Here is a 24,971-nt window from a genome sequence, read left to right on the forward strand (position 1 = left end):
TATTAAAACGCAAGAAAAAATATACATATGTGGTATCACCGATTTGTACTCACCTGGAGAATGAAGAGTACAAGTCATTTTTACCGAATAGTGAACATGAAAAAAAAGCATAAAACTGTGGCCGAATTGAGGTGTGTTTTTTTTTTTTCAATTCCACCCCATTTGGAATTTTTTTTCTTGCTTCCCTCTACATTTTATGCAATATTATATGGTGGCATTAGAAATCACAACTTGTCCTGCAAAAAAACAAGCCCCCCATATGGTTATGTGAATGGAAAAATTAAAAAGGTAAGACTCCAGGAAGACCGGGAAAAAAATGAAAAAGCAAAAATGAAAAAACCTTTGGGGTGTTAAATATGTAAACCACACCATCAATGCAAGAAAAAACAAAAGCAGAACATATAAGAACCTGATCATACAGGAATGAGCCGTCCTATTAAAGTAAATGGGACGGCTTGTAATTACACCTGCTCCCCGTTGCGATGTCGACGGTGAGCATGTAAACAATTAAGGGAAGGCTGCGCTTGCACAGAGAGTGGTGTTTTCTTTAACTAGCTGATCAGCAGGGGTGCAGGGTGTCAGACCCCGGCCGATCTGATATTGATGACCTATCCTGAGGATAGGTCATTAATATTAAAATCCCAGAAAACCCCTTTAACCTCTTCAGGACACATGACGTACCGGTACGGCATGTTGTCCTGGTACTTAAAGTATAACTGTCATATATATATTTTTTTGGAGTATTGGATTGTGGTGATTAATATCTCCTTGGTGGCCCTATTTCAACTTTTCACTGTGTATTAAATTACCCCTTAATTCCACAGTTTTGTTCCCTGTACTGCCTACTTTTACCTGTGCTTAAAATAGGGTTGCTAGGCATGGTCCGTCCTCTGTTAAAGGACGGAGGACGCAAAAGCAGGCTGCGTGCAAGGTCAGATTACTGACAGCCAGGGACTGTAAGTAAATGATTAAAGCCAGGTCCTCCCCAGCAGCTGATAACAGTGCCTGGGCTGTGTGCACTTCTCCCTGTCCCTGCGCTTGGCAGACGCTCCCTCACTTAGCAGAGCTGGAGAAGGCAGAGTCGAAGCAGCGCAGAGCAGGGAAGGGAGATCTGCCGTCTGCTCAGTGTATAAATGAAAGCAACATGTGGTAAGAGGACCCCTTTGTGCTGCAGGAGATTAACCCTTTAGGGGGGAGGGCTCTGGTTACTGGCACTTTTGGGGGGCTATTGTTACTGGCTAGTGAGGGCAGGCAGGATTAGCCTCAGGGTGAGGGCAGTGGCGGCCATCTTAACTGAATAGTGAGATTGCAGTTTTATGCAGACTGGTTGCTAAGGGCTAAATCCTATTAAATATGGGGTAAGTCAGTATAATAGTAACTGATTCTGGAATATCATGTTATTAGTAACTACATATATGAAAATTGAAATTAGGGTCTAAGTGTGACAGTTATCCTTTAAGGACACATGACGTACCGGTACGTCATGTGTTGTTCCGATCACCGCCGCCTAGCGGGCGGTGATCGGAACCCGGTGCCTGCTCAAATCATTGAGCAGGCACCTTGGCTAGATGCGCCGGGGGGTCCTGGGACCCCCCCATGTCGGCGATCGCAGCAAACCGCAGGTCAATTCAGACCTGCGGTTTGCTGCGTTTATGGGTTATTCAGGTCTCTGAGGACCCGATAACCCGGAACAGGATAGTGATCGGTGGTGTGATTTTACAACACCAATCACCATCCCGTGATCCTGAGAGGTGATGGTGACATCACTTCTCAGGATCGCCTCTGATTGGTAGGTGGGCGGGTGGCGGGAGGTTCAAATCTTGGCAGCGCTCCTCTGCTCCTCCAATTTGTGTCCGGGGAGCAGAGGAGAGAGGAGCGCTGCCTGCACGTGTGAATCTCAGCCAGGATCACCCCATCCTTGCCCCAGGACCCGATCTGTGCCCCAGCACCCTCCATCTGATCAGCCAGGTAATTAAAGAAAGGTTGGGCTAGGCAGGGATATAAAAGGGAAACTTAGTGAAAAAAAAAAGTTTGATTGCATCACCCTAAGTAGGGTTTCTGCGGTCCACAGCACAGCTTTGTGACCCTACACCCCCCAGGGGTGCTGCTGCTTGACCCCCTCCCCCCCCACAACTTTTTTGGGGCACAGGCAGTTTTTTTTGTGCGTACGCTGACTGTGGCCGGCACTCTTAGCGTCCGTCCGAAGTTGATCAGCGGTTTTTAATTTTTTAATTATAATTTTTTTCACATTCTTTGCCCTTTTTTTAGTTAGTCTTTTTTTTTTCTTTTAGTTTTAGGGATAAGTCCGCGAACACCCGTCCCCCCACACACACGCACACCAAATAAAGATTTACACACACGCACATACACACGCAGACACACACTCCCCTATGGCCTGCCGGATGTTCTCGGCCGAGGAGGCATACGCACAGCTTGCCTGAGAGTCCCAGTGAGGACGAGGATGACCCCACTTTCCTGTTGTCATCCGCGTCCTCCTCATCATCTAGTGATGATGATGAGCCCCCAAGGCGGCGGAGATGCCGCCAGGCGGAGCAAAGGGACTGCCATGCTAGGGACCCTGTGGCCCACCCTAGTACGAGCAGCTCTGGGGCTCGTACTAGTTTTCCGGCCCACCAGTTAAATCCACCGGAGCCCCCTGCCGGTGAACGTGTCTGGTATACCCCAGAGCGATTTGAACCCGTGATTCCTGATTCTGTAGGTCAACCAGGAATCCAGATTTATCTAATGGTGGAGCAGACGAACCTGTACACCCAACAGTTCGTTGCTCAACACCCGGGCTCCTTTTTGGCTAGGCCCGGTGGCTGGACGACGGTCAGTGCAGCCGAGATGAGGACATTTTGGGACCTTGTGCTGCATATGGGCCTAGTCAACAAACCTAGTGTCAGACATTACTGGAGTGGGGACGTCCTCTACCAGACCCCACTTTACAGTACGGCCATGACACGCTCCCAGTTTCGCCAGGCCATTCGGAAATGCCTGCATTATTCAGATAATGCAGCATGTCCCCCCCGAGGTGATCCTGCCTATGACCACCTGTACAAAATCAGTCTGGTCAAATATCAGTTTGGGGCCAAATTTGTACAGGCCTATGTACCTGGAAGGGAGGTCGCGGTTGATGAGTCTCTCATTGCGTTCAAGGGGAGACTCATTCACACAGTCCAAAAGACAAAAACAAAAAACGGTGTAAAAAACTTTTTTTTGTATCTCTAAAGTCTAAGAGTCATTTTATTTTTAAAGTTTTTTAGCCGATTATCTTATGTAGGGGCTCATTTTTTGCGGGATGAGAGGACGGTTTTATTGGCACTATTTTGGGGGCTATATGACTTTTTGATCGCTTGCTATTAAACTTTTTGTTATGTAAGGTTACAAAAAAGTTATTTTTTTACACCGTTTTTTGTTTTGTTTTTTGGACCGTGTTAATCTGGGGGTTTAGGTCATGGGGTATTTTTATAGAGGAGATTATTACTGACGTGGCGATACCTAATAAGTCTACTTTTTTACAAGGTTTATTCAGGTTTTAGACTATATTATCCTTTTTGATACAAAAACTTTTTTTGTATCAAAAAGGATAATATAGTCTAAAACCCTTTAGGTGTTCCTCAACAGTTAATGGCAAATGGAGATGAAATTTCTGAATTTCAATTTTTGGTAACCTTACCTTACAAAAATATAGAGAGACCAAAAATCATATGTACCCTAAAAATAGTCCCAACAAAACCGCCACCTTATCCCGTAGTTTCCAAAATGGGGTCACTTTTGGGGAGTTTCTACTCCAGGGGTGCATCAGGGGGGTTGAAACAGAACACGGTGTAAATAAACCGGTCCATAAAAATCAGCCCTCCAAAAACCACACGGCCCTCCTTTCCCTCTACGCCCCGCCGTGTGGCCATACAGTAGTGTACGACCACATATGGGGTGTTTCTTTGAACGGCAGAGTCAGGGAAATAAAGAAACAGTCTTGTTTGGCTGTTAACCCTTGCTTTGTTAGTGGAAAAAATGGGTTAAAATGGAAAATTTGGCAAAATAATGAAATTATCAAATTTTATCCCCATTTGTCAATAACTCTTGTGGAACACCTAAAGGGTTAACCAAGTTCGTAAAATCAGTTTTGAATACCTTGAGGGGTGTAGTTTCTGATCAGGGAGTCTATATGGGGTGATCACCCCCCTGTAAGGCTCCATTCAGACGTCCGTATGTGTTTTGCGGATCCGATCCATGGATCCGTGGATCCGCAAAACACATACGGACCTCTGAATGGAGCCTTACAGGGGGGTGTTCAATGACAGGGGGGTGATCACCCCATATAGACTCACTGATCACCCCCCTGTCATTGATCACCCCCCTGTAAGGCTCCATTCAGACGTCCGTATTTGTTTTACGGATCCATGGATCGGATCCGCAAAACACATACAGACGTCTGAATGGAGCCTTACAGCGGGGGTGATCACCCCATATAGACTCCCTGATCACCCCCCTGTGATTGATTACCCCCTGTAAGGCTCCATTCAGACGTCCGTATGTGTTTTACGGATCCATGGATCGGATCCGCAAAACACATACGGACGTCTGAATGGAGCCTTACAGGGGGGTGATCAATGACAGGGGGGTGATCAGGGAGTTTATATGGGGTGATCACCCCCCCGTCATTGATCACCCCCCTGTAAGACTCCATTCAGACGTCCGTATGTGTTTTGCGGATCCGTGGATCCGCAAAACACGCACACCGCGGATCCTCAAAACACATACCTATGTCTGAATGGAGCCTTACAGGGGGGTGATCAATGACAGGGTGGTGATCACCCCATATAGACTCCCTGATCACCCCCCTGTCATTGATCACCCCCCTGTAAGGCTCCATTCAGACATTTTTTTGGCACAAGTTAGCGGAAATTGCTTTTTGTTTTTTTTGTTTGTTTTTTCCTACAAAGTCTCATATTCCACTAACTTGTGACAAAAAATAAAATCTCACATGAACTCACCATACCCCTCACGGAATCCAAATGCGTAAAATTTTTTAGACATTTATATTCCAGACTTCTTCTCATGCTTTAGGGCCCCTAAAATGTCAGGGCAGTATAAATACCCCACATGTGACGCCATTTCGGAAAGAAGACACCCCAAGGTATTCGCTGAGGGGCATATTGAATCCATGCAAGATTGAACTTTTTGGCCCAAGTTAGCGGAAAGGGAGACTTTGTGAGAAAATAAATAAATATCAATTTCCACTAACTTGTGCCAAAAAAAAAAAAATCTTCTATGAACTCGCCATGAACCTCATTGAATACCTTGGGGTGTCTTCTTTCCAAAATGGGGTCACATGTGGGGTATTTATACTGCCCTGGCATTTTAGGGGCCCTAAAGCGTGAGAAGAAGTCTGGGATCCAAATGTCTAAAAATGCCCTCCTAAAAGGAATTTGGGCCCCTTAGCGCATCTAGGCTGCAAAAAAGTTCGCCGTACTCAGGAGAAGTTGGGCAATGTGTTTTGGGGTGTCTTTTTACATATACCCATGCTGGGTGAGATAAATATTTGCCAAAAAAATCTAAATTCAGAAATTTTATCTCCATTTGCCATTAACTCTTGTGGAACACCTAAAGGGTTAACGATGTTTGTAAAAATCAGTTTTGAATAGCTTGAGGGGTGTAGTTTCTAGAATGGGGTCATTTTTGGGTGGTTTCTATTATGTAAGCCTCACAAAGTAAATTCAGACCTGAACTGGTCCGTAAAAATTGGGTTTTTGAACATTTCTGAAAAATTTCAAGATTTGCTTCTAAACTTCTAAGCCTTGTAACATCCCCAAAATATAAAATATTATTCCCAAAATGATCCAAACATGAAGTAGACATATGGGGAATGTAAATTAATAACTATTTTTGGAGGTATTACTATGTATTATAGAAGTAGAGAAATTGAAACTTGGAAATTTGTAATTTTTTACAAATGTTTGGTAAATTTGGTATTTTTTTTTATAAATAAAAATGAAATTTTTTGTCTTCATTTTGTCATGAAGTACAATATGTGACGAAAAAACTATCTCAGAATTGGCTGGATAAGTCAAAGCTTTTTAAAGTTATCACCACTTAAAGTGACACTGGTCAGATTAGCAAAAAATGGCCTGGTCCTTAAGGTGAAATAAGGCTGTGTCCTAAAGGGGTTAAGCATAGTGTGCCATTCTAATTGTAAATTTATCAGAACAGAGTGCAGTGCAAATAGCGGAGAGGACCATGGCATGGTTATCAAAGTAGTGTGCAGTTAGTACTGAAGTCATTTGCTACATCTGTAGTCTGACAGTGTCCAGTCTTCGCTGAGAGTTTCACATGGTTTATGGATACATACTCTTGACAAGGATACTAGTAGCACCTAGTTGTAAAATAAACAAGGGCCACACAAAGGCCAGTTTCAGAAGACTGTGTTCACTGTGAGCAACGCGTTACACATGGGAGCGTGATTTACCGTTCTGGACTCTGCTCTTGTAACAGGACTTCACAGCGTGTTAATAATTTATAATGCTGTGTGTCCCTTCAAGACATCATCCATAATGAATTACTAAATAATGCCGTCAATGCAAATCATTACAGATGATATTGGGTAGGGGCACACAGAATTAGGAATCATTAAAATTCTATGAGGTCCTGTTACAAGCGCACAGTCCTCAATGGAAGATCACGCTCCCACACAGAGTGTTTCTTTCAGTGAATTTACATGTCAGACTGGCCTAAGATTTTTTTGGGCGTTGCTGATTGAATTTAATTATCAAGAGACATCTGAAGTCCACAATAGTCCCATAGTTAAAAATAACTGCATAATGTACAGTTCTAAGTAAATATGGCCCAAAATTTTTTCTTCTAGAATACAAGGATTCACTCTAACAAACATGACGAGAGCTCACAGACTAGTATAGCGCAGCACAAAATTCTAATAATCCACAGAAGATGACAACCCAGAGGCTTCTATTTTTCTATTTTCTAGGGGGGGGGGGGGATTAATATTACTGGAAAAGCCCATTCATTTTAAAGGGTTTGTGGAAGTTCTTTCCTAAAGCCTCTAAATAAAATAAAATAATGAGCCTATGCTCAGCATCTACTCTCCTGACATTTTTAGCATTGGGCTCCAGTCCAGCATGCTGGGATTTGTTAACATGCTGTATACCCCACATGGCCACTGCAGTCAGTCATTGGCCTCAGAACTCTTATGCCGCATACCGCTGCAGCAGTCAGTTGTGTTATTCGGCAGCATACCTTATCACTGGAGTCATGTAAACAGATCCTAGTGGTGAGGACTGGAGCTGTGGCACTGGAGAGTAACTGGTGAGTAATAGGATCGTTTTTAATTTTATTACATTTAGTGGCATTTAATGATGTTTCTAAAGAACTCCAGTGGTTCCTACTATTATTTGAGTCAAATAGATTCTAAGACTTAGTTCACATTCATTCAACAGTTATGCGTGCACATTTCTGCATCTGTAATGCAATTTTAAGCCCCTGTGTTATGACTGCAGAGATATGGCTGACTGTTGGTCACAGATGGTGTTTGTTCAGGTAGTTAGAGCTGCAGTCAGGCTGAGATTTATGGCCTTAAAGAGGACCTTTCACCAGAGGAAAGCCTCTAAACTAACTATACAGAAGTGTAGAGCGGCGCCCAGGGATCCCGCTGCACTTACTGTTATCCCCGGGCGCCGCTCCGTTCGCCCGGTATAGCCTCCGGTATGTAAGTAGTTAGGCTCCACCCACTTGATCCTGCCGGCGTCTTCTTCTCCTATGCTGTAGCGCTGGCCAATCGCAGCGCTCAGCTCATAGCCTGGCTATGAACTGAGCGCTGCGATTGGCCAGCGCTACAGCATAGGAGAAGAAGGATCAAGTGGGTGGAGCCTAACTACTTACATACCGGAGGCTATACCGGGCGAACGGAGCGGCGCTCGGGGATAACAGTAAGTGCAGCGGGATCCCTGGGCGCCGCTCTACACTTCTGTATAGTTAATTTAGAGGCTTTCCTCTGGTGAAAGGTCCTGGTGCATAAATGCATATTATGTCTCCATGCTTGTGCCTGTTCTAACATGTGTGAAACATGTTATATCATTATATTGTCAGTTCCATTGATGCTTTCTAAATATAGAGAACATTTTCCAGAACTTTTCACTAAGTTTAGGAGTAATCCTGTATTTAGGATGACATTGTCATCATTGTCATATTAATTACAAAAGAATAGATACTGGTGATAAACCCTTTCTCTGCATATGCAGGGCATGGATATGGCACAAGAGTAGCAGCTCACCAAGAATCTGCCTAGTAAGGCAAACAGTGAGGCCGGTACTGCGCATGTACCATTTGATGACATTTTTTATGGCTCCTAAATACATGGATAATAATGACTCCTAAATCTCATTCATAAATTCCACAAAAAAGCACAAAATTCCAATTATATTTCGACTCTTCATCTGTTGTAAAAATATTATATCTTATTAAAATTTGTGACAACACATTTTTTGGTACTTGAAACAGTCACCAGGTAAGTCACCATATACTGTTGAGAAAAATAATATGAAGACATTTGAAAATAGAGACATTTGAAAATAGAAGTCTATCATGCAAATAAACAATTCCAAACATTTGAAAGTCTATAACATTGTATTACATTATCACTCTTTGTGTTATTCTTGTTCACTGATATTACTGACAAACATTTACTTGTATTGTGCAACACGGGGGGAATCCTGGAGGAACATATTTTTATCTGATTTGAAGGCGAAAAGAAATTAAGGATTTCCCATTGATTTTCAGGCCATGTCCTTTTGCCATTATCCTGTGTGTAGGAGCATGTTTAAGTGTAGCTTGTCTGTTTTGGAAGCCCTTTGGGTGTTCCTGAGCATTTCTGGTTTCAGTGCTGGAAGGGTATTATACAGGAAGGCAAAATAAACAATTACCGTACATCACCTCTCAGAGCACACAAACACACCACAAGAAGCCAATAGCACTTTGGGTAAAATTACTCCAAAATTGTGTGTAATGAGTAGGAAAAGATTAAAGAAAGCTCTGGCTATGCTGAAAATTGACATTAGTGGGGAGAGGGGAAAAAACTCTTTACTGCTCGGCCTGGGAGGTCTACTTCAGGCACGGAACAAAAAACATAACAAGATTGTGCTCAGAGTTTCTCCAGTGAGTTGTCTTTGGCCAGAAGTCTATTCCATATAATGTAAAATTAAATTATAAAAATAAACTTTATTTGAAGCAGATTATTTAGATGAAGTGTCGATGACCCACAACAGTAAGACATGAAGCGTGAAATTTACTAGAAATTAGCATTAGGGCCCCAGACTCTGCATGATTTGTCTGAAAGGATGTAAATTTATGTGAAATTAACCCCACTGCTACAGTTTAAAGACAGATACATAATATTACTGCAAATCTCCTAATATTTAGTTAAAGGAAAATTCACTTTAAAACAAGTAAATTAGTCAACATGCAAAAGCAAAAACATATTTATATTCCTATAGTTTTATATAATGTTATTTTCACTTATATAGGGCTGAACTGAGATAACAAAGCAGCTGTGGCACAATTATCTCACAAGCTTACATGTGATATTGCTTAAATATACCGGTGCGCAATAAATGCTGCTGTAAATTTTACTTGGACATGTTCCTATGTAAACCATCATACCCTCCCCATCAGAAACACATACCATGATAAAGCTCAAAATACTTCCCCAGCAGCACCCGATACCACCGGGAGGCACAAAATTTCCCCCCAACATTGCCAGATAAATGCCACAGTGCAGTACAAAATACCTCCCAGCATCATTGAGCCTTGACCACCACTTTTCCCATTGGCAGCAGCATTGTTCCCATTAAAATCCTCACCTCCCTTGCAGACTGACAGAATAGGAAAATAGGTAATGTATAGCAGAGGTGCTGGATCCATATACCTTAAACATAATCAGACATTATATAGTACACAACAGACTCTTTCTAACAAAGCTAGAACCATCTATGTACTTGATATTTAACAAGAGATATCCCCGTTCATTGCTCTGCTAGATTTACATCAAGCTGACACCAGAAGGGGAGTGTCTTCTCTGCTGCAGCTCAGGAGGCGTGTCTTTTCTGCTGCAACTCAGGAGATGTGTCTTTTCTGCTGCAGCTCATCCTATCACACATCAAGAGGCAGTTGAAGGATGAGTGAGCCAGACAAAGAAATAAGAAAAAGAACAAAGAGCAGGTGGTGCTATACAGATTCATTTTATTGAATAACTCAGTGGCTATACTAAATTTTTAATTACATGCAATTACAAAAGTACTCAGATGCAGGTGCTGGTTTGAAACCTGTAGAATATTTTTCATGGGACAACCCCTTTAAGTTTATACTGTCTATTAGAATATTAGAACAACTCCACCAATGTCTTCTGTATGTGATGTCTCTGTCTCCAACAAGTTGTCTATGACATGAGTAATCTTTGGGCTATTATAGGAAAAACTATAGGGAGATAACAGTACTGAAGATTAACTTGGGTTACAGTAGAGAGAGTCGACTGTCACTTCATTAAAAAATAACTGTTGCCATTGTAACTCTCAGCATCTAGTTCACACTGAAAACCACTACAGCTATAACTATTATGGAAGTGATACAATGGTTTCTTAACCACTTCCCGACCGCCCATTGACTATAAACTTCCTTGGGCGGTCGGTTAATCTCTGAATGGACGTTCTGGAACGTCCATTCAGAGATCGCAGCTGCACGCTAATTGTGCAGCTGCAGATCGGGTTACCCGCTGTCAGTGACAGCAGGGCAACCCTTAGAGAAGGCAGGGACAGTTCCCAGGTGCTATGAGCCGGGTGAGTGCAGGAGCTGTCGGGTCTTTCACAGACCTCGATCAGCCCTGCACTGAGGCTGTACAGCACTGTATAGTGCTGTAGAGCCTCTCTGGGGGGTGTATTTCACCTGTAACTGGGGCTACTATGTCAACCCCCTGTTACAGGAGAAATCAATAGTGAAAAAGAAAAAAAAAAGTGAAGTTAAATGTCCCCCAGAGGTCTTGTATGACCTTATGGGGGACGAAAAGTGTTAAAAAATAAATAAAAAAAAGGTTTCACATGTAAAAAAAAAAAAAAATTCCCCAAGTAAGGAATAAAAAAAAATATAGAAAAAATAAAATAGACATATTTGGTATTGCCGCGTCCATGACGGTCGACTCTATAAATATATCACATGATCCACCCAGTCCGATAAACGCCATAAAAAATAAAAACGGTGTAAAAAAAAGCCATTTTTGTCACCTTACATCACAAAAAATGCAACACCAAGTGATTTAAAAAGGCGTATGTCCCACAAAATGGTACAAATAAAACCGTCACCTAATTCCGCAAAAAATTAGCCCTTACATAAGAAAATCGCTCAAAAAACAGAACATGGACACATTAAAACATAATTTTTGTTGTTTCAAAAATGCTATTGTATAAAACTTTAATAAATAAGAAAAAGTATACATATTGGGTATCGCCACGTCGGTAACGATCTGCTCTATAAGAATGTCACATGACCTAACCCCTCAGGTGAGCGCTATAAAAATAAATAAAAACTGTTCTAAAACAACTAATTTTTTGATCACCTTGCCCCATAGTGTTATAATGAATGATCAAAAAATTATATGTACCCAAAAATAGTACCAATAAAACTGGCACCTTATCCCCTAGTTTCCAAAATGGGGTCACTTTTTGGGAGTTTCTACTGTAAGGGTGCATCAGGGGGGCTTCAAATGGGACATGGCATCTAAAAACCAGTTCAGCAAAATCTGCGTTCCAAAAACCATGTGGTTTTCTTCTGCTCCCTGCCGTGCTCCCTTACATCAGTTTATGACCACATGTGGGGTGTTTCTGTAAACTGCAGAATCAGGGTAATAAATATAGAATTTTGTTTGGCTGTTAACCCTCGATGTGTTAAAGAAAAAAATGGATTAAAATGGAAAATCTGCAAAAAAAGTGAAATTAAAAAATTTGATCTCAATTATCCTTTAATTCTTGTGAAAAGCCAAAAGGGTTAACAAAGTTTGTAAAATCGGTTTCAAGTAACTTGAGGGGTGTAGTTTCTACAATGGGGTCATTTATGGGGTATCCACTATGTAAGCCCCACAAAGTGACCTCAGACCTGAACTGGTCCTTAAAAAGTGGGTTTTGACAATTTTCTTCAAAATTTTTAGAATTGCTTCTAAAATTCCAAGCCTTCTAACGTCCTAAAAAAATAAAATGACATTTCCAAAATGATGCTAACATAAATTAGACATATTGGGAATGTTAAGTAATAAATATATCATGAGGTATCACTTTCTGTTTTAAAAGCAGAGAAATAGAAATTTATAAAATTGCGAATTTTTCAAATTTTGGTACATTTTGGATTTTTTCATAAATAAAGGTGAAATATGTTGACTCAAATTTATGACTATCATGTAGTACAATGTGTCACGAGAAAACAATCTCTGGATGGCTTGGGTAAGTAAAAGCATTCCAAAGCTATTACCACATAAAGTGATATATGTCAGATTTGCAAAATTAGGCCTGGTCAGGAAGGGGGCAAATGGCCCGGATGTGAAGTTGTTAATATAATTATGGAAGTTCTTTGTCTGTAATGAATGTAGTAGGTTTTTGGAAACTAGTTAAGGTTCAACCCATGCTACTAGATTTTCATTAAAATTCTATTTCTTTCTGCCTAATCTGCTGATTATGGCAATGTTGCCAAAATTCACTTAAAGGGGTTGTCTCATCATGGACAATGGGGGCATATCGCTAGGATATGCCCCCATTGTCTTATAGGTTTGGGTCCCACCCCTGGGACCCGCACCTATATCAAGAACGGATCCCCCCAAGGTGTTGGCTGGAGGACTCCGGTCTGGCCACCACCTAGCCGGCTCCCCATAGAAGTGAAGGGGGAACATACCGCGCATGAGCGGCCCCCGCTCCCATTCATTTCTATAGGGCCGACGGAAATAGCCGAGCCAGTGCTCAGCTCTTTTCGCCGTCCCCATAGAAAATTAATGGAGGGCGGCTGCGCATGCGCAGTGCGCCCTACTTCACTTGCGGGGCTCCATTCTCGATATAATAGGTGGGGACCTGCACCTATAAGACAATGCGGGCATATCCTAGCGATACGCACCCAAGGTCCATGATGAGACAACCCCTTTAACAGAGATGTGGGCAAATGATAATAGTCAGTTAAAAGAACAATGACAGCTCAGTTAATAAAAATGTTAAGCCAGCAGCAATCCCTCATGCAGCTTTAGAAATTGTCTTTCTGATCAGTAACACAAAGTAGGAGGTTAGCCACAGCCACTGGTTGTTTCAAGCATACTACTACGAAAGTATTTCAGAGGTTGAAGATTGGCTAACCCTCTGTTTACCTAGAAAGTACACATAAAGTATCTGTTGGCCAAACCAGTGATAACCAAGATTCTTGTATCTTAAAAACTGGCAACTTTCTGCAAACACACATGGGTTTTTCACATGGTGGTAATTTAATAGGGCATATTTATTAATGGTGAGAGGTCTGTGCTGAAGATGCTGTTTGTGAACTATAGTTTTTATGGCCACTTTATGACAAATTCCACTTGCCTAAATTGACAGTAGTTTGACAAAAAAAAATTAAAAAAATAATCCAACTATCTAGTTGGTCCCTATGCCAAGAACTTCTTCTTTCCGACCTCTCCTCATGCCTGCTACGTCACTTTATTCCATAGCAGATGCAGTGATAGACTGCCCAGGAACCTGTACACTCTGCACTCAAATCTGTTTCCACCCTTGACCCTAATTACACTCTTGCTATATACAGTAAAGTAATGCAAATAACTTTTTTCCAGCAACTGAGACTGTACTAATAACAATATTTAACCGCTTCCAAACAACAACAAAAAAGGACATGTCCCTGACAGCCATGCTTTATATACTACAGGAAGAAACACTAGTATATTGATAAAACATTTGGTTGGTATTATAGAAATGGCCAAAGTTTTAACCTAGACAGCAAATGTAGATTAAACTCTTTTTTCATAGTGAGTTGAGCATATTGGTTCTTCTTTTGGAAATCCAGTTATTTGGAATTCTTATAGGGCAGTGGTCTCCAGCCAATGACTCCCTTCTGTGTGGTTTGTCATAAGAGATCTTAGTTATGTCCATATGTTCTTACTACTGTATGAAATCCATATTAATAATATTGAAGATATATCCTATCCCCAGAACAATGCCAGTGTGATGGTAAAATACTAGTGTTTCAATTTTTTAACTTGCATATTTACCTTCATATTGAATTTTGTGTTTCTCTGTGGCCCCCAACCATCATACAAAGTGTAATGTGGCTTACAAAACAATATATAAAGTGTTATGAATCTCTGTATTATGAAAACACTGGGAAAAAAAAAAATAGGCAATAAAGCTCTCGAGATGGAAGAAGACGGTGGCAGTTTTCTAAAAAAAAAATAAAACTGTATTTATTAAAATAAAATATAGTGATGATAAACCTACTAGAACAGTACTGTGTGGCTATTCCATTGTGCAGATATAAGTGGTTTAATTAATTCCACCTTAAACTTACAAGAAGGCTTTAGTTACTCTCTCTTAAAATAGCAAAGCTTTTAATTCTGGTCCTAAAATATACTGGTATACACAATGAAGATTATATACAATAATATATACAATATGTTAAACAGTTTTCCTTTTTCCAGTTATGAAAAGATGTAATAAAACAGACCAGTATGTCTCTGTAATAATTAACCTCCCCACCCCCCATTCTCGATGAACTTCTGTCCTGACCTATGTATTAGAGACCTAACACCTGTGCTCCTTTCACCATAAATCCAATTTTTGCTTGTGTGCCCTCCTCCCAAGGGTGAGAGCTGCTGACTGGCTCTGGTGGATTACTTAGTGTTCGTAAAAGTGACCCTCCAGTTCAAGAAAAATCACATTAAGGACTCAAGCCCACGAACGTGAGGGCTCCATGTTGCGGATCCGCTATATATGGGCACTGGACGTGTACACTCCGTGCTGCAGATGTGGACCCATTGACTTGAATGAGTCCACGATCCGTAAGATACAGCAAAAGTTAGGACACTTTCTGGTCCGTGCCTCTGTACCGCAAAAGATGAGACATTCTGTACAGTACTATCTTTTAGCATATATTGCGGATAGCAGACCCTTTCAAGTCAATGGGTCCGTATCTGCAGCACGGTGTGCACACGTCCAGGGCATGTGCATTGCGGACTGCTATTTTCCCCTAACTGGGGAACAAATAGAACACTTACAGTCAGGTCCATAAATATTGGGACATCGACACAATTCTAACATTTTTGGCTCTATACACCACCACAATGGATTTGAAATGAAACTAGCAAGATGTGCTTTAACTGAAGACTGTCAGCTTTAATTTGAGAGTATTTACATCCAAATCAGGTGAACGGTGTAGGAATTACAACAGTTTGCATATGTGACTCCCACTTGTTAAGGGGCGAAAAGTAATGGGACAATTGGCTTCTCAGCTGTTCCATGGCCAGGTGTGTGTTTTTTCCTTATTATCCCAATTACAATGAGCAGATAAAAGGTCCAGAGTTCATTTCAAGTCTGCTATTTGCATTTTGAATCTGTTAATGTCAACTCTCAAGATGAGATCCAAAGAACTGTCACTATCAGTGAAGCAAGCCATCATTAGGCTGAAAAAACAAAACAAACCCATTATAGAGATAGCAAAAACATTAGGCGTGGCCAAAACAACTGTTTGGAACATTCTTTAAAAGAAGGAATGCATCGGTGAGCTCAGCAACAACCGGAAGACCACGGAAAGCAACTGTGGTGGATGACTGAAGAATTCTTTCCCTGGTGAAAACACCCTTCACAACAGTTGGCCAGATCAAGAACACTCTCAAGGAGGTAGGTGTATGTGTGTCAAAGTCAACAATCAAGAGAAGATGTAAACCATTGGTGAGCCTCAAAAACAGGAAGGCCAGATTAGAGTTTGCCAAACAACATCTAAAAAAGCCTTCACAGTGCTGGAACAACAACCTTATGGACAGATGAGACCAAGATCAACTTGTACCAGAGTGATGGGAAGAGAAGAGTATGGAGAAGAAAAGGAACTGCTCATGATCACCTCATACCACCTCATCAGTTAAGCATGGTGGTGGTGGTAGTGTCATGGCGTGGGCATGTATGGCTGCCAATGGAACTGGTTCTCTTGTATTTTTTGATAATGTGACTGCTGACAAAAGCAGCAGGATGAATTCTGAAGTGTTTCGGGCAATATTATCTGCTCATATTTAGCCAAATGCTTCAGAACTCATTGGACGGCGCTTCACAGTGCAGATGGACAATGACCCAAAGCATACTGCAAAAGCAACCATGGAGTTTAAGGGAAAGAAGTGGAAGGTTGTGCAATGGCCAAGTCAATCACCTAACCTGAATCCGATTGAGCATGCATTTCACTTGCTGAAGACAAAACTGAAGGGAAAATGCCCCAAGAACAAGCAGGAACTGAAGACAGTTGTAGTAGAGGCCTGGCAGAGCATCACCAGGGATCAAACCCAGCGTCTGGTGATGTCTATGCGTTCCAGACTTCAGGCTGTAATTGACTGCAAAGGATTTGCAACCAAGTATTAAAAAGTGAAAATTTGATTTCTGATTATTATTCTGTCCCATTACTTTTGGTCCATTAACAAGTGGGAGGCACATATGCAAACTGTTGTAATTCCTACACCGTTCACCTGATTTGGATGTAAATACCCTCAAATTAAAGCTGGCATTCTGCAGTTAAAGAACATCTTGTTCGTTTCATTTCAAATCCATTGTGGTGGTGTATAGAGCCAGAAATGTTAGAATTGTGTCTACAGGGAGTGCAGAATTATTAGGCAAGTTGTATTTTTGAGGATTCATTTTATTATTGAACAACCATGTTCTCAATGAACCCAAAAAACTCATTAATATCAAAGCTGAATATTTTTGGAAGTAGTTTTTAGTTTGTTTTTAGTTTTAGCTATTTTAGGGGGATATCTGTGTGTGCAGGTGACTATTACTGTGCATAATTATTAGGCAACTTAACAAAAAACAAATATATACCCATTTCAATTATTTATTTTTACCAGTGAAACCAATATAACATCTCAACATTCACAAATATACATTTCTGACATTCAAAAACAAAACAAAAACAAATCAGTGACCAATATAGCCACCTTTCTTTGCAAGGACACTCAAAAGCCTGCCATCCATGGATTCTGTCAGTGTTTTGATCTGTTCACCATCAACATTGCGTGCAGCAGCAACCACAGCCTCCCAGACACTGTTCAGAGAGGTGTACTGTTTTCCCTCCTTGTAAATCTCACATTTGATGATGGACCACAGGTTCTCAATGGGGTTCAGATCAGGTGAACAAGGAGGCCATGTCATTAGATTTTCTTCTTTTATACCCTTTCTTGCCAGCCACGCTGTGGAGTACTTGGACGCGTGTGATGGAGCATTGTCCTGCATGAAAATCATGTTTTTCTTGAAGGATGCAGACTTCTTCCTGTACCACTGCTTGAAGAAGGTGTCTTCCAGAAACTGGCAGTAGGACTGGGAGTTGGGCTTGACTCCATCCTCAACCCGAAAAGGCCCCACAAGCTCATCTTTGATGATACCAGCCCAAACCAGTACTCCACCTCCACCTTGCTGACGTCTGAGTCGGACTGGAGCTCTCTGCCCTTTACCAATCCAGCCACGGGCCCATCCATCTGGCCCATCAAGACTCACTCTCATTTCATCAGTCCATAAAACCTTAGAAAAATCAGTCTTGAGATATTTCTTGGCCCAGTCTTGACGTTTCAGCTTGTGTGTCTTGTTCAGTGGTGGTCGTCTTTCAGCCTTTCTTACCTTGGCCATGTCTCTGAGTATTGCACACCTTGTGCTTTTGGGTACTCCAGTGATGTTGCAGCTATGAAATATGGCCAAACTGGTGGCAAGTGGCATCTTGGCAGCTGCACGCTTGACTTTTCTAAGTTCATGGGCAGTTATTTTGCGCCTTGGTTTTTCCACACGCTTCTTGCGACCCTGTTGACTATTTTGAATGAAACGCTTGATTGTTCGATGATCACGCTTCAGAAACTTTGCAATTTTAAGAGTGCTGAATCCCTCTGCAAGATATCTCACTATTTTTGACTTTTCTGAGCCTGTCAAGTCCTTCTTTTGACCCATTTTGCCAAAGGAAAGGAAGTTGCCTAATAATTATGCACACCTAATATAGGGTGTTGATGTCATTAGACCACACCCCTTCTCATTACAGAGATGCACATCACCTAATATGCTTAATTGGTAGTAGGTTTTCGAGCCTATACAGCTTGGAGTAAGACAACATGCATAAAGAGGATGATGTGGTCAAAATACTCATTTGCCTAATAATTCTGCACGCAGTGTATGTCCCAATATCTATGGACCTGACTGTACCTGGTCCCCTTCTTTGCAGCTGCAAATCTGAAAATTCCTGAGCTCCTCATGCATTCTGCAGGCAGTATGTTATAAAGCAGAAGGAGCTGAGCAGATTTATACACTGCTCAAAAAAATAAAGGGAACACAAAAATAAAACATCCTAGATCTGAGTTAATTAAATATTCTTCTGAAATACTTTGTTCTTTACATAGTTGAATGTGCTGACAACAAAATCACACAAAAATAAAAAAATGGAAATCAAATTTTTCAACCCATGGAGGTCTGGATTTGGAGTCACACTCAAAATTAAAGTGGAAAAACACACTACAGGCTGATCTAACTTTGATGTAATGTCCTTAAAACAAGTCAAAATGAGGCTCAGTAGTGTGTGTGGCCTCCACGTGCCTGTATGACCTCCCTACAACGCCTGTGCATGCTCCTGATGAGGTGGCGGACGGTCTCCTGAGGGATCTCCTCCCAGACCTGGACTAAAGCATTTGCCAACTCCTGGACAGTCTGTGGTGCAACGTGATGTTGGTGGATAGAGCGAGACATGATGTCCCAGATGTTGCTCAATTGGATTCAGGTCTGGGGAACGGGCAGGCCAGTCCATAGCATCAATGCCTTCGTCTTGCAGGAACTGCTGACGCACTCCAGCCACATGAGGTCTAGCATTGTCTTGCATTAGGAGGAACCCAGGGCCAACCGCACCAGCATATGGTCTCACAAGGGGTCTCAGGATCTCATCTCGGTACCTAATGGCAGTCAGGCTACCTCTGGTGAGCACATGGAGGGCTGTGCGGCCCTCCAAAGAAATGCCACCCCACACCATTACTGACCCAATGCCAAACCGGTCATGCTCGAGGATGTTGCAGGCAGCAGAACGTTCTCCACAGCGTCTCCAGACTCTGTTACGTCTGTCACATGTGCTCAGTGTGAACCTGCTTTCATCTGTGAAGAGCACAGGGCGCCATTGGCGAATTTGCCAATCTTGGTGTTCTCTGGCAAATGCCAAACGTCCTGCACGGTGTTGGGCTGTAAGCACAACCCCCACCTGTGGACGTCGGGCCCTCATATCACCCTCATGGAGTCTGTTTCTGACCGTTTGAGCAGACACATGCACATTTGTGGCCTGCTGGAGGTCATTTTGCAGGGCTCTGGCAGTGCTCCTCCTGTTCCTCCTTGCACAAAGGCGGAGGTAGCGGTCCTGCTGCTCGGTTGTTGCCCTCCTACGGCCTCCTCCACGTCCCCTAATGTACTGGCCTGTCTCCTGGTAGCGCCTCCATGCTCTGGACACTACGCTGACAGACACAGCAAACCTTCTTGCCACAGCTCGCATTGATGTCCCATCCTGGATAAGCTGCACTACCTGAGCCACTTGTGTGGGTTGTAGACTCCGTCTCATGCTACCACTAGAGTGAAAGCACCGCCAGCATTCAAAAGTGACCAAAACATCAGCCAGGAAGCATAGGAACTGAGAAGTGGTCTGTGGTCACCAACTGCAGAACCACTCCTTTATTGGGGGAGTCTTGCTAATTGCCTATAATTTCCACCTGTTGTCTATCCCATTTGCACAACAGCATGTGAAATTGATTGTCACTCAGTGTTGCTTCCTAAGTGGACAGTTTGATTTCACAGAAGTGTGATTGACTTGGAGTTACATTGTGTTGTTTAAGTGTTCCCTTTTTTGAGCAGTGTATATAGAGTCACTGTACATTCATATTATTTAATATAATAGAGAATGGTGTTATTGGCAAATTTCTAGGTCACTTGATTTAAAAAAAATCTGCCTGCATCCAACTGAAAAAAGCTGAAAAGTCATGGCCACTAGGGGTCTCACTTCCACCTAATTTTTTAGTCCGCTTGTTGTTGTTAGGCAAGGTCTGCCTCCAGCAACAGAGAGATAGGTGACAGCACACAGGAAATGTCAGAGTTGGCTGAGCTTGTTAGCGCTGATAGAAGCATTTCTTCTTCACGCCTTTTCTGGAGCAGAGAAGCATCCTGCCAGTCTGCAAGTGTGTTCTCTCTCCCCTCATCTGATGTGTGCACTCCCTAGATAAAAAAACTAAGTGGGAAGTAAGGGAAGTCACTGCCATTATAGTACTGGCAGAATTTGATAGAAGGGAAATGCCCACTACTTGTCCAAAAAAGACCTAGTCCTTCAAAGTTGTGATTGAACAATGAAGCACTGCCATTATGCACATGTTTTGTTAAACTTAAGTACACTTTAATAAGGAAAGATTCAGTAAAACGTGTAATTTATAAATAGATATCTGCTCATTCTGGGCGTCATGTGGGTGGTCTCATCGGTTACTGACAGCTAACTCTACATGCCTAAGTACACAGGAAAGTATGTCAGTCAATTAGTAGAACTTCCCACATGACTCCTAAGCATAGAAAAAGTAGAGATTTAAATAAATATACTACAACTTTTCCTATAAATCTATACATCAGTCTGCTTAGGTTCTCCTGCTCTATATCAAGCTGCCTGCAGTTGCGCTGCATTTTTATTGTGATAGGTTACCTGTAAAGCGACACCCTGGTTGAAGGAAAAAAACAAACAAACTGCCGAACAAATAGAATACTTACCCAGTGCGTTCCTTTTCATTCTTTTAGCTACATAGCCACATTCACTGGCTTCTCTTCTTCTATCTAGAATGGCTGCACCTCTTCACAGACTGCCTGATGCATACTGTGCATTAGGTAGCCCAAGACACTTCCTGCTGTCCTTGAAGTGGCCAGCACTGCTCACATGAGAGAATGAACAGTGTTAATCAGGTAGTCTGAGAAACGGTCCCTACAGATTTATTATAATTATAATTAAAGTCTAAATATTTGCAAGTTCATAGATGGAATATATTTCATTTTCTAATGCACGGACAGGCAAAAATGCAACAAATTTGTTACATTTTACTACACCTCTGAATACATAAGTTGCATTTTACTCCAACATATGAAATGCCGAACTTCATAAAGTCCCCCACACCATGATGGTGTGACTGGGAAGTGATTTAGTGCAAGGACTCATACTTCAGGCCCCATAGTTTTAAAATTTGTATGCATGGACTTTAGACACTATTCCAGATTTTAGGTGAGCTTAAATGCTTTATTTAAATGATGTTTTCTTGAGTTTGTTCTACACTAAAATGGATATTGCATGGATACCTTGTAACAAATACATGGCTCATATTTTGATTTTGTCTTTCCATTCTTATTTAGTTTCATTTTTTTCAACAGCCATCACTGAGTAAGGCACCCTACATATATGTCCGGCTATCTGGCTCTGTGCCCCCACCCACTTAAAGTAGAAAATGTTGTGAAGGGGACTGAGCCAGAACTGATCCCATGGTTTTCTATGGGATCATGCACATAGATTTGGCACATCAATTGTGTTGCCCGATGTCAAATAGTGACCGACAGAAAATGCTGCTTGCTCAGTTTTTCTGTCCGCCGCAATCCGTGTACAGACGCCAGATCTGTGTACTGAAGTGCTGTGCACATATATCAGTTGTGTCCAGCTCCAGCATCTAGCAAGGCACAACTGATATATGTGAAGGTAGCCTAACCTTTGCCTAATTTATGACTTTAACTTTCTCACCCCAGTTTGTAGTAGAGCCTATAGTGAGATGGTCTGCTTTAGTATTAACACCAACCTATCAAGACACTGGCCGTTAAATGATTTGTTATATTGATTACAAGCTACAATTAGCTAAGTATAATTATTTTTCCTATAAGCCTGGAATAAAAACAACAGTGTTATTTATCTACAGATATGTATGATCAAGTACTGAAGTTTGGAGCATACATTGTGGATGGCTTACGTGAATATCAACAGCCTGTGCTGGTGTATATACCACCACAAGCTGAACTGAGAGGAGGGTCATGGGTAGTGATTGATCCTACAATTAATCCAAGGCACATGGAAATGTATGCTGATAAAGAGAGCAGGTAAGACCTTTTATTTTGATATTTTGTTCTGTCTCAGGAATTTTCATTTACATGCTTGTGACCTCCAGCTGCTGTCCAAGAAGATAGTATAGCACATGCCATAGTTATAAAACAGTATAAAATGATGAGCATATCATACTATTGTTATTTAAGTCCTTCATGAGCAACATTACCTTCTGGCAACAGGGAACTTTATTCTTCATAAATGAGGATATCAATTTATCTAGCTATGCTTTTAGGGAATTTTCAGAATTATTTGCCATACTACTATGAACAGTTGCACCCTGATAGTGTTGTTGAGTCATAACAATAATGGAATGTATTTATTTCAGAGAACATGTTGCTGCAAATGTGACCTTTGTTTATCTTCAATAAGCTTCCTCAGGATAGGTCATCAATATCTATCATATTGGCGGGGATCTGACTCATGGCACCCCTGCTGATCAGCTGTTTGAAGAGGCGGTGGTGCTCCTGCAAGCTGTAAGTTCTCTTCACTGTTCACCTGCCCACTGTTGACACTGCAGCAGTAAGCAGGTGTAATATATTGAGTGTAACTACAACAGTTCCTCCTCCTTGAAGTGAATTGGATAGAGGAGCTGTAATTGCACCTCCTCGCCGCTGTGTCGACAGCAAGCAGGTAAACAAGGAGGAGAACACGGCTCTAGTACTGGCAGTTGGGCCCCCACCCATCTGATATTGATGGCCTAGCATGAGGATTGGACACCAATATAGCAAAAGTAGAGAACTTCTTTAATCAAACTTTGTTTTCTCTGCAGGGGGGGGGTTTTGGAACCAGAAGGTACCGTTGAAATAAAGTTCAGGAGAAAGGATTTGGTGAAGACAATGAGAAGAGTAGATCCGGTTTACATACATCTTGCAGAAAGATTAGGTGGGTGCTCACATATCTTTTTACTGACACAGGTAATTTCCCGAGAAAAATCCCCTTCGAACTGTCCAGGGGATCTTTATTTATTTTTTATTTATTTATTTTTATAAAAAATTTTTAGGAACCAGAGCTTTGGGGGTTTGTCATTAGCAGAGTGTCAGATGTGACACGCAGGCATGGTTTCCCTTACTTCTAATGGACCTTTTATCATTTACCCTGGGTTCACACCTGAGCGTTCTGAAAGGAGCGCTCTGTATGCGCGATTGTACGGGCGTTTACAAGCGTGCATACAGAGACAAGCGAACGCCCATTGTCGCGCGTTCCCGAAAGTCTATGTACGGGAACGCGCGACAAAACGGCCCAAAGAAGCTCAAGTACTTGTTTGAGCGTCGGGCGTTTTACAGCGCGATCGTACGCGCTGTAAAACGCCCAGGTGAGAACCATTCCCATAGGGAAGCATTGGTTTCTCCTTGTTGTGCATTTTACAGCGCGTAGGAACGCGCTGTAAAACGCTCAGGTGTGAACTTAGGGTTAAAGTGAACTTCCCCCATCTACTATAGTCAGGGAGTTACAGGGCGTTCAGCTATTTAATATTTTCTTTCCTCCAGGAGTTTGACTAATAAATTACTTGGAGGTTCTGAAACCTGAACCAAAGGATAAAAGTATTAAACAGGCTTGAAACCATAAATCAGTGTTCATATTTTCTGATAGCAGTCACCTAGCAGGTATAAATCAATTTGCTCTGCCTACCCTCCAGGCACAGAAGGCTTGTAAGTGTTAGCTCTTCTGTTTTTATAATAGTTTTACCTGTTTAGTATGTCATTTTTATTTCTCCCTTTTTATATTTTGTAAGCCTTGTACCCTTTTGTATTTAAAGTCCTCCCATTTTGCCATTTTTCCTGACGAGAAAGGGAATAAGAACCGGCCACTGGTGGCTGGTTTTATGGAAACAGCCAAGCAGGCCGGTGTTTCATAAATCTGATTGTAGTGAATGGGAGCTATGCAAACAGCTTAGCAGAACAAGCTGCTTCTACCCTTAAAGCTTTAAAACTTTAATGATCAGTCCTTGTAGCTCTAATAACCCATAGCTTTTTAGAAGAGTGATGCTTAAAAGAGGTGTGTTAATAGATCGGCATCTCCTCTAATGATAGGTGGTGGCAGCGTGTATCTGAGGTGTGTTGTGACTGTGTTTGCGGCGTGATTTATGCTTAATATACAGCCTCAAGTGGAAGGTGCATGCAAGAATGAGTGATTGGAGATATTGGAAAGTCTGGAAAAAAGCCCCTGCATTGCTAAGGCTACTTTCACATCTGCGTTTTCAATTCTGCTATTGAGATCCATCATAGGAGAAAACGCTTCAGTTGTGTCCCCATTCATTGTCAATGGGGACAAAACTGAACTGAACGAAGTGGAATGCACCAAAATGCACTCCGTTCCATTTGGTTGCGTCCCCATCACGGACAGAAAAACGCTGCGGAGGTGCGGAGCAAGACGTGCCAGACAATAGAAAACGGATCCCTCCCCCATTGACTTTCAGTGGTGTTCATGACGGATGCATGCGGTTGTATTATTGTAACAGAAGCGTTTTTGCAGATCCACAAAAAATGCTAATGTGAAAGTAGCCTAAATGTTAAAGCTAAATGTCATCAGAAAATTACCTATTGTTTAAATCATGTTTTTATGTTTAACATCTT

The 24,971-nt window shown here is 41.8% G+C and overlaps 1 protein-coding gene across 1 annotated transcript in view; it reads left to right on the forward strand.

The window, feature by feature from the left end:
• Positions 1-24,971, forward strand: part of ACACA (acetyl-CoA carboxylase alpha) — a 993,014-nt gene that overhangs the window by 867,689 nt on the left and 100,354 nt on the right. The window contains exons 50-51 of the mRNA XM_040424192.1: positions 22,214-22,391; positions 23,168-23,280. Of these exons, the coding sequence (XP_040280126.1) occupies positions 22,214-22,391; positions 23,168-23,280 (291 nt within the window). The remainder of the gene's footprint in view (positions 1-22,213; positions 22,392-23,167; positions 23,281-24,971) is intronic.

Source organism: Bufo bufo, chromosome 3 (assembly GCF_905171765.1).
Source record: "Bufo bufo chromosome 3, aBufBuf1.1, whole genome shotgun sequence".
Taxonomy (NCBI): Eukaryota; Metazoa; Chordata; class Amphibia; order Anura; family Bufonidae; genus Bufo; species Bufo bufo.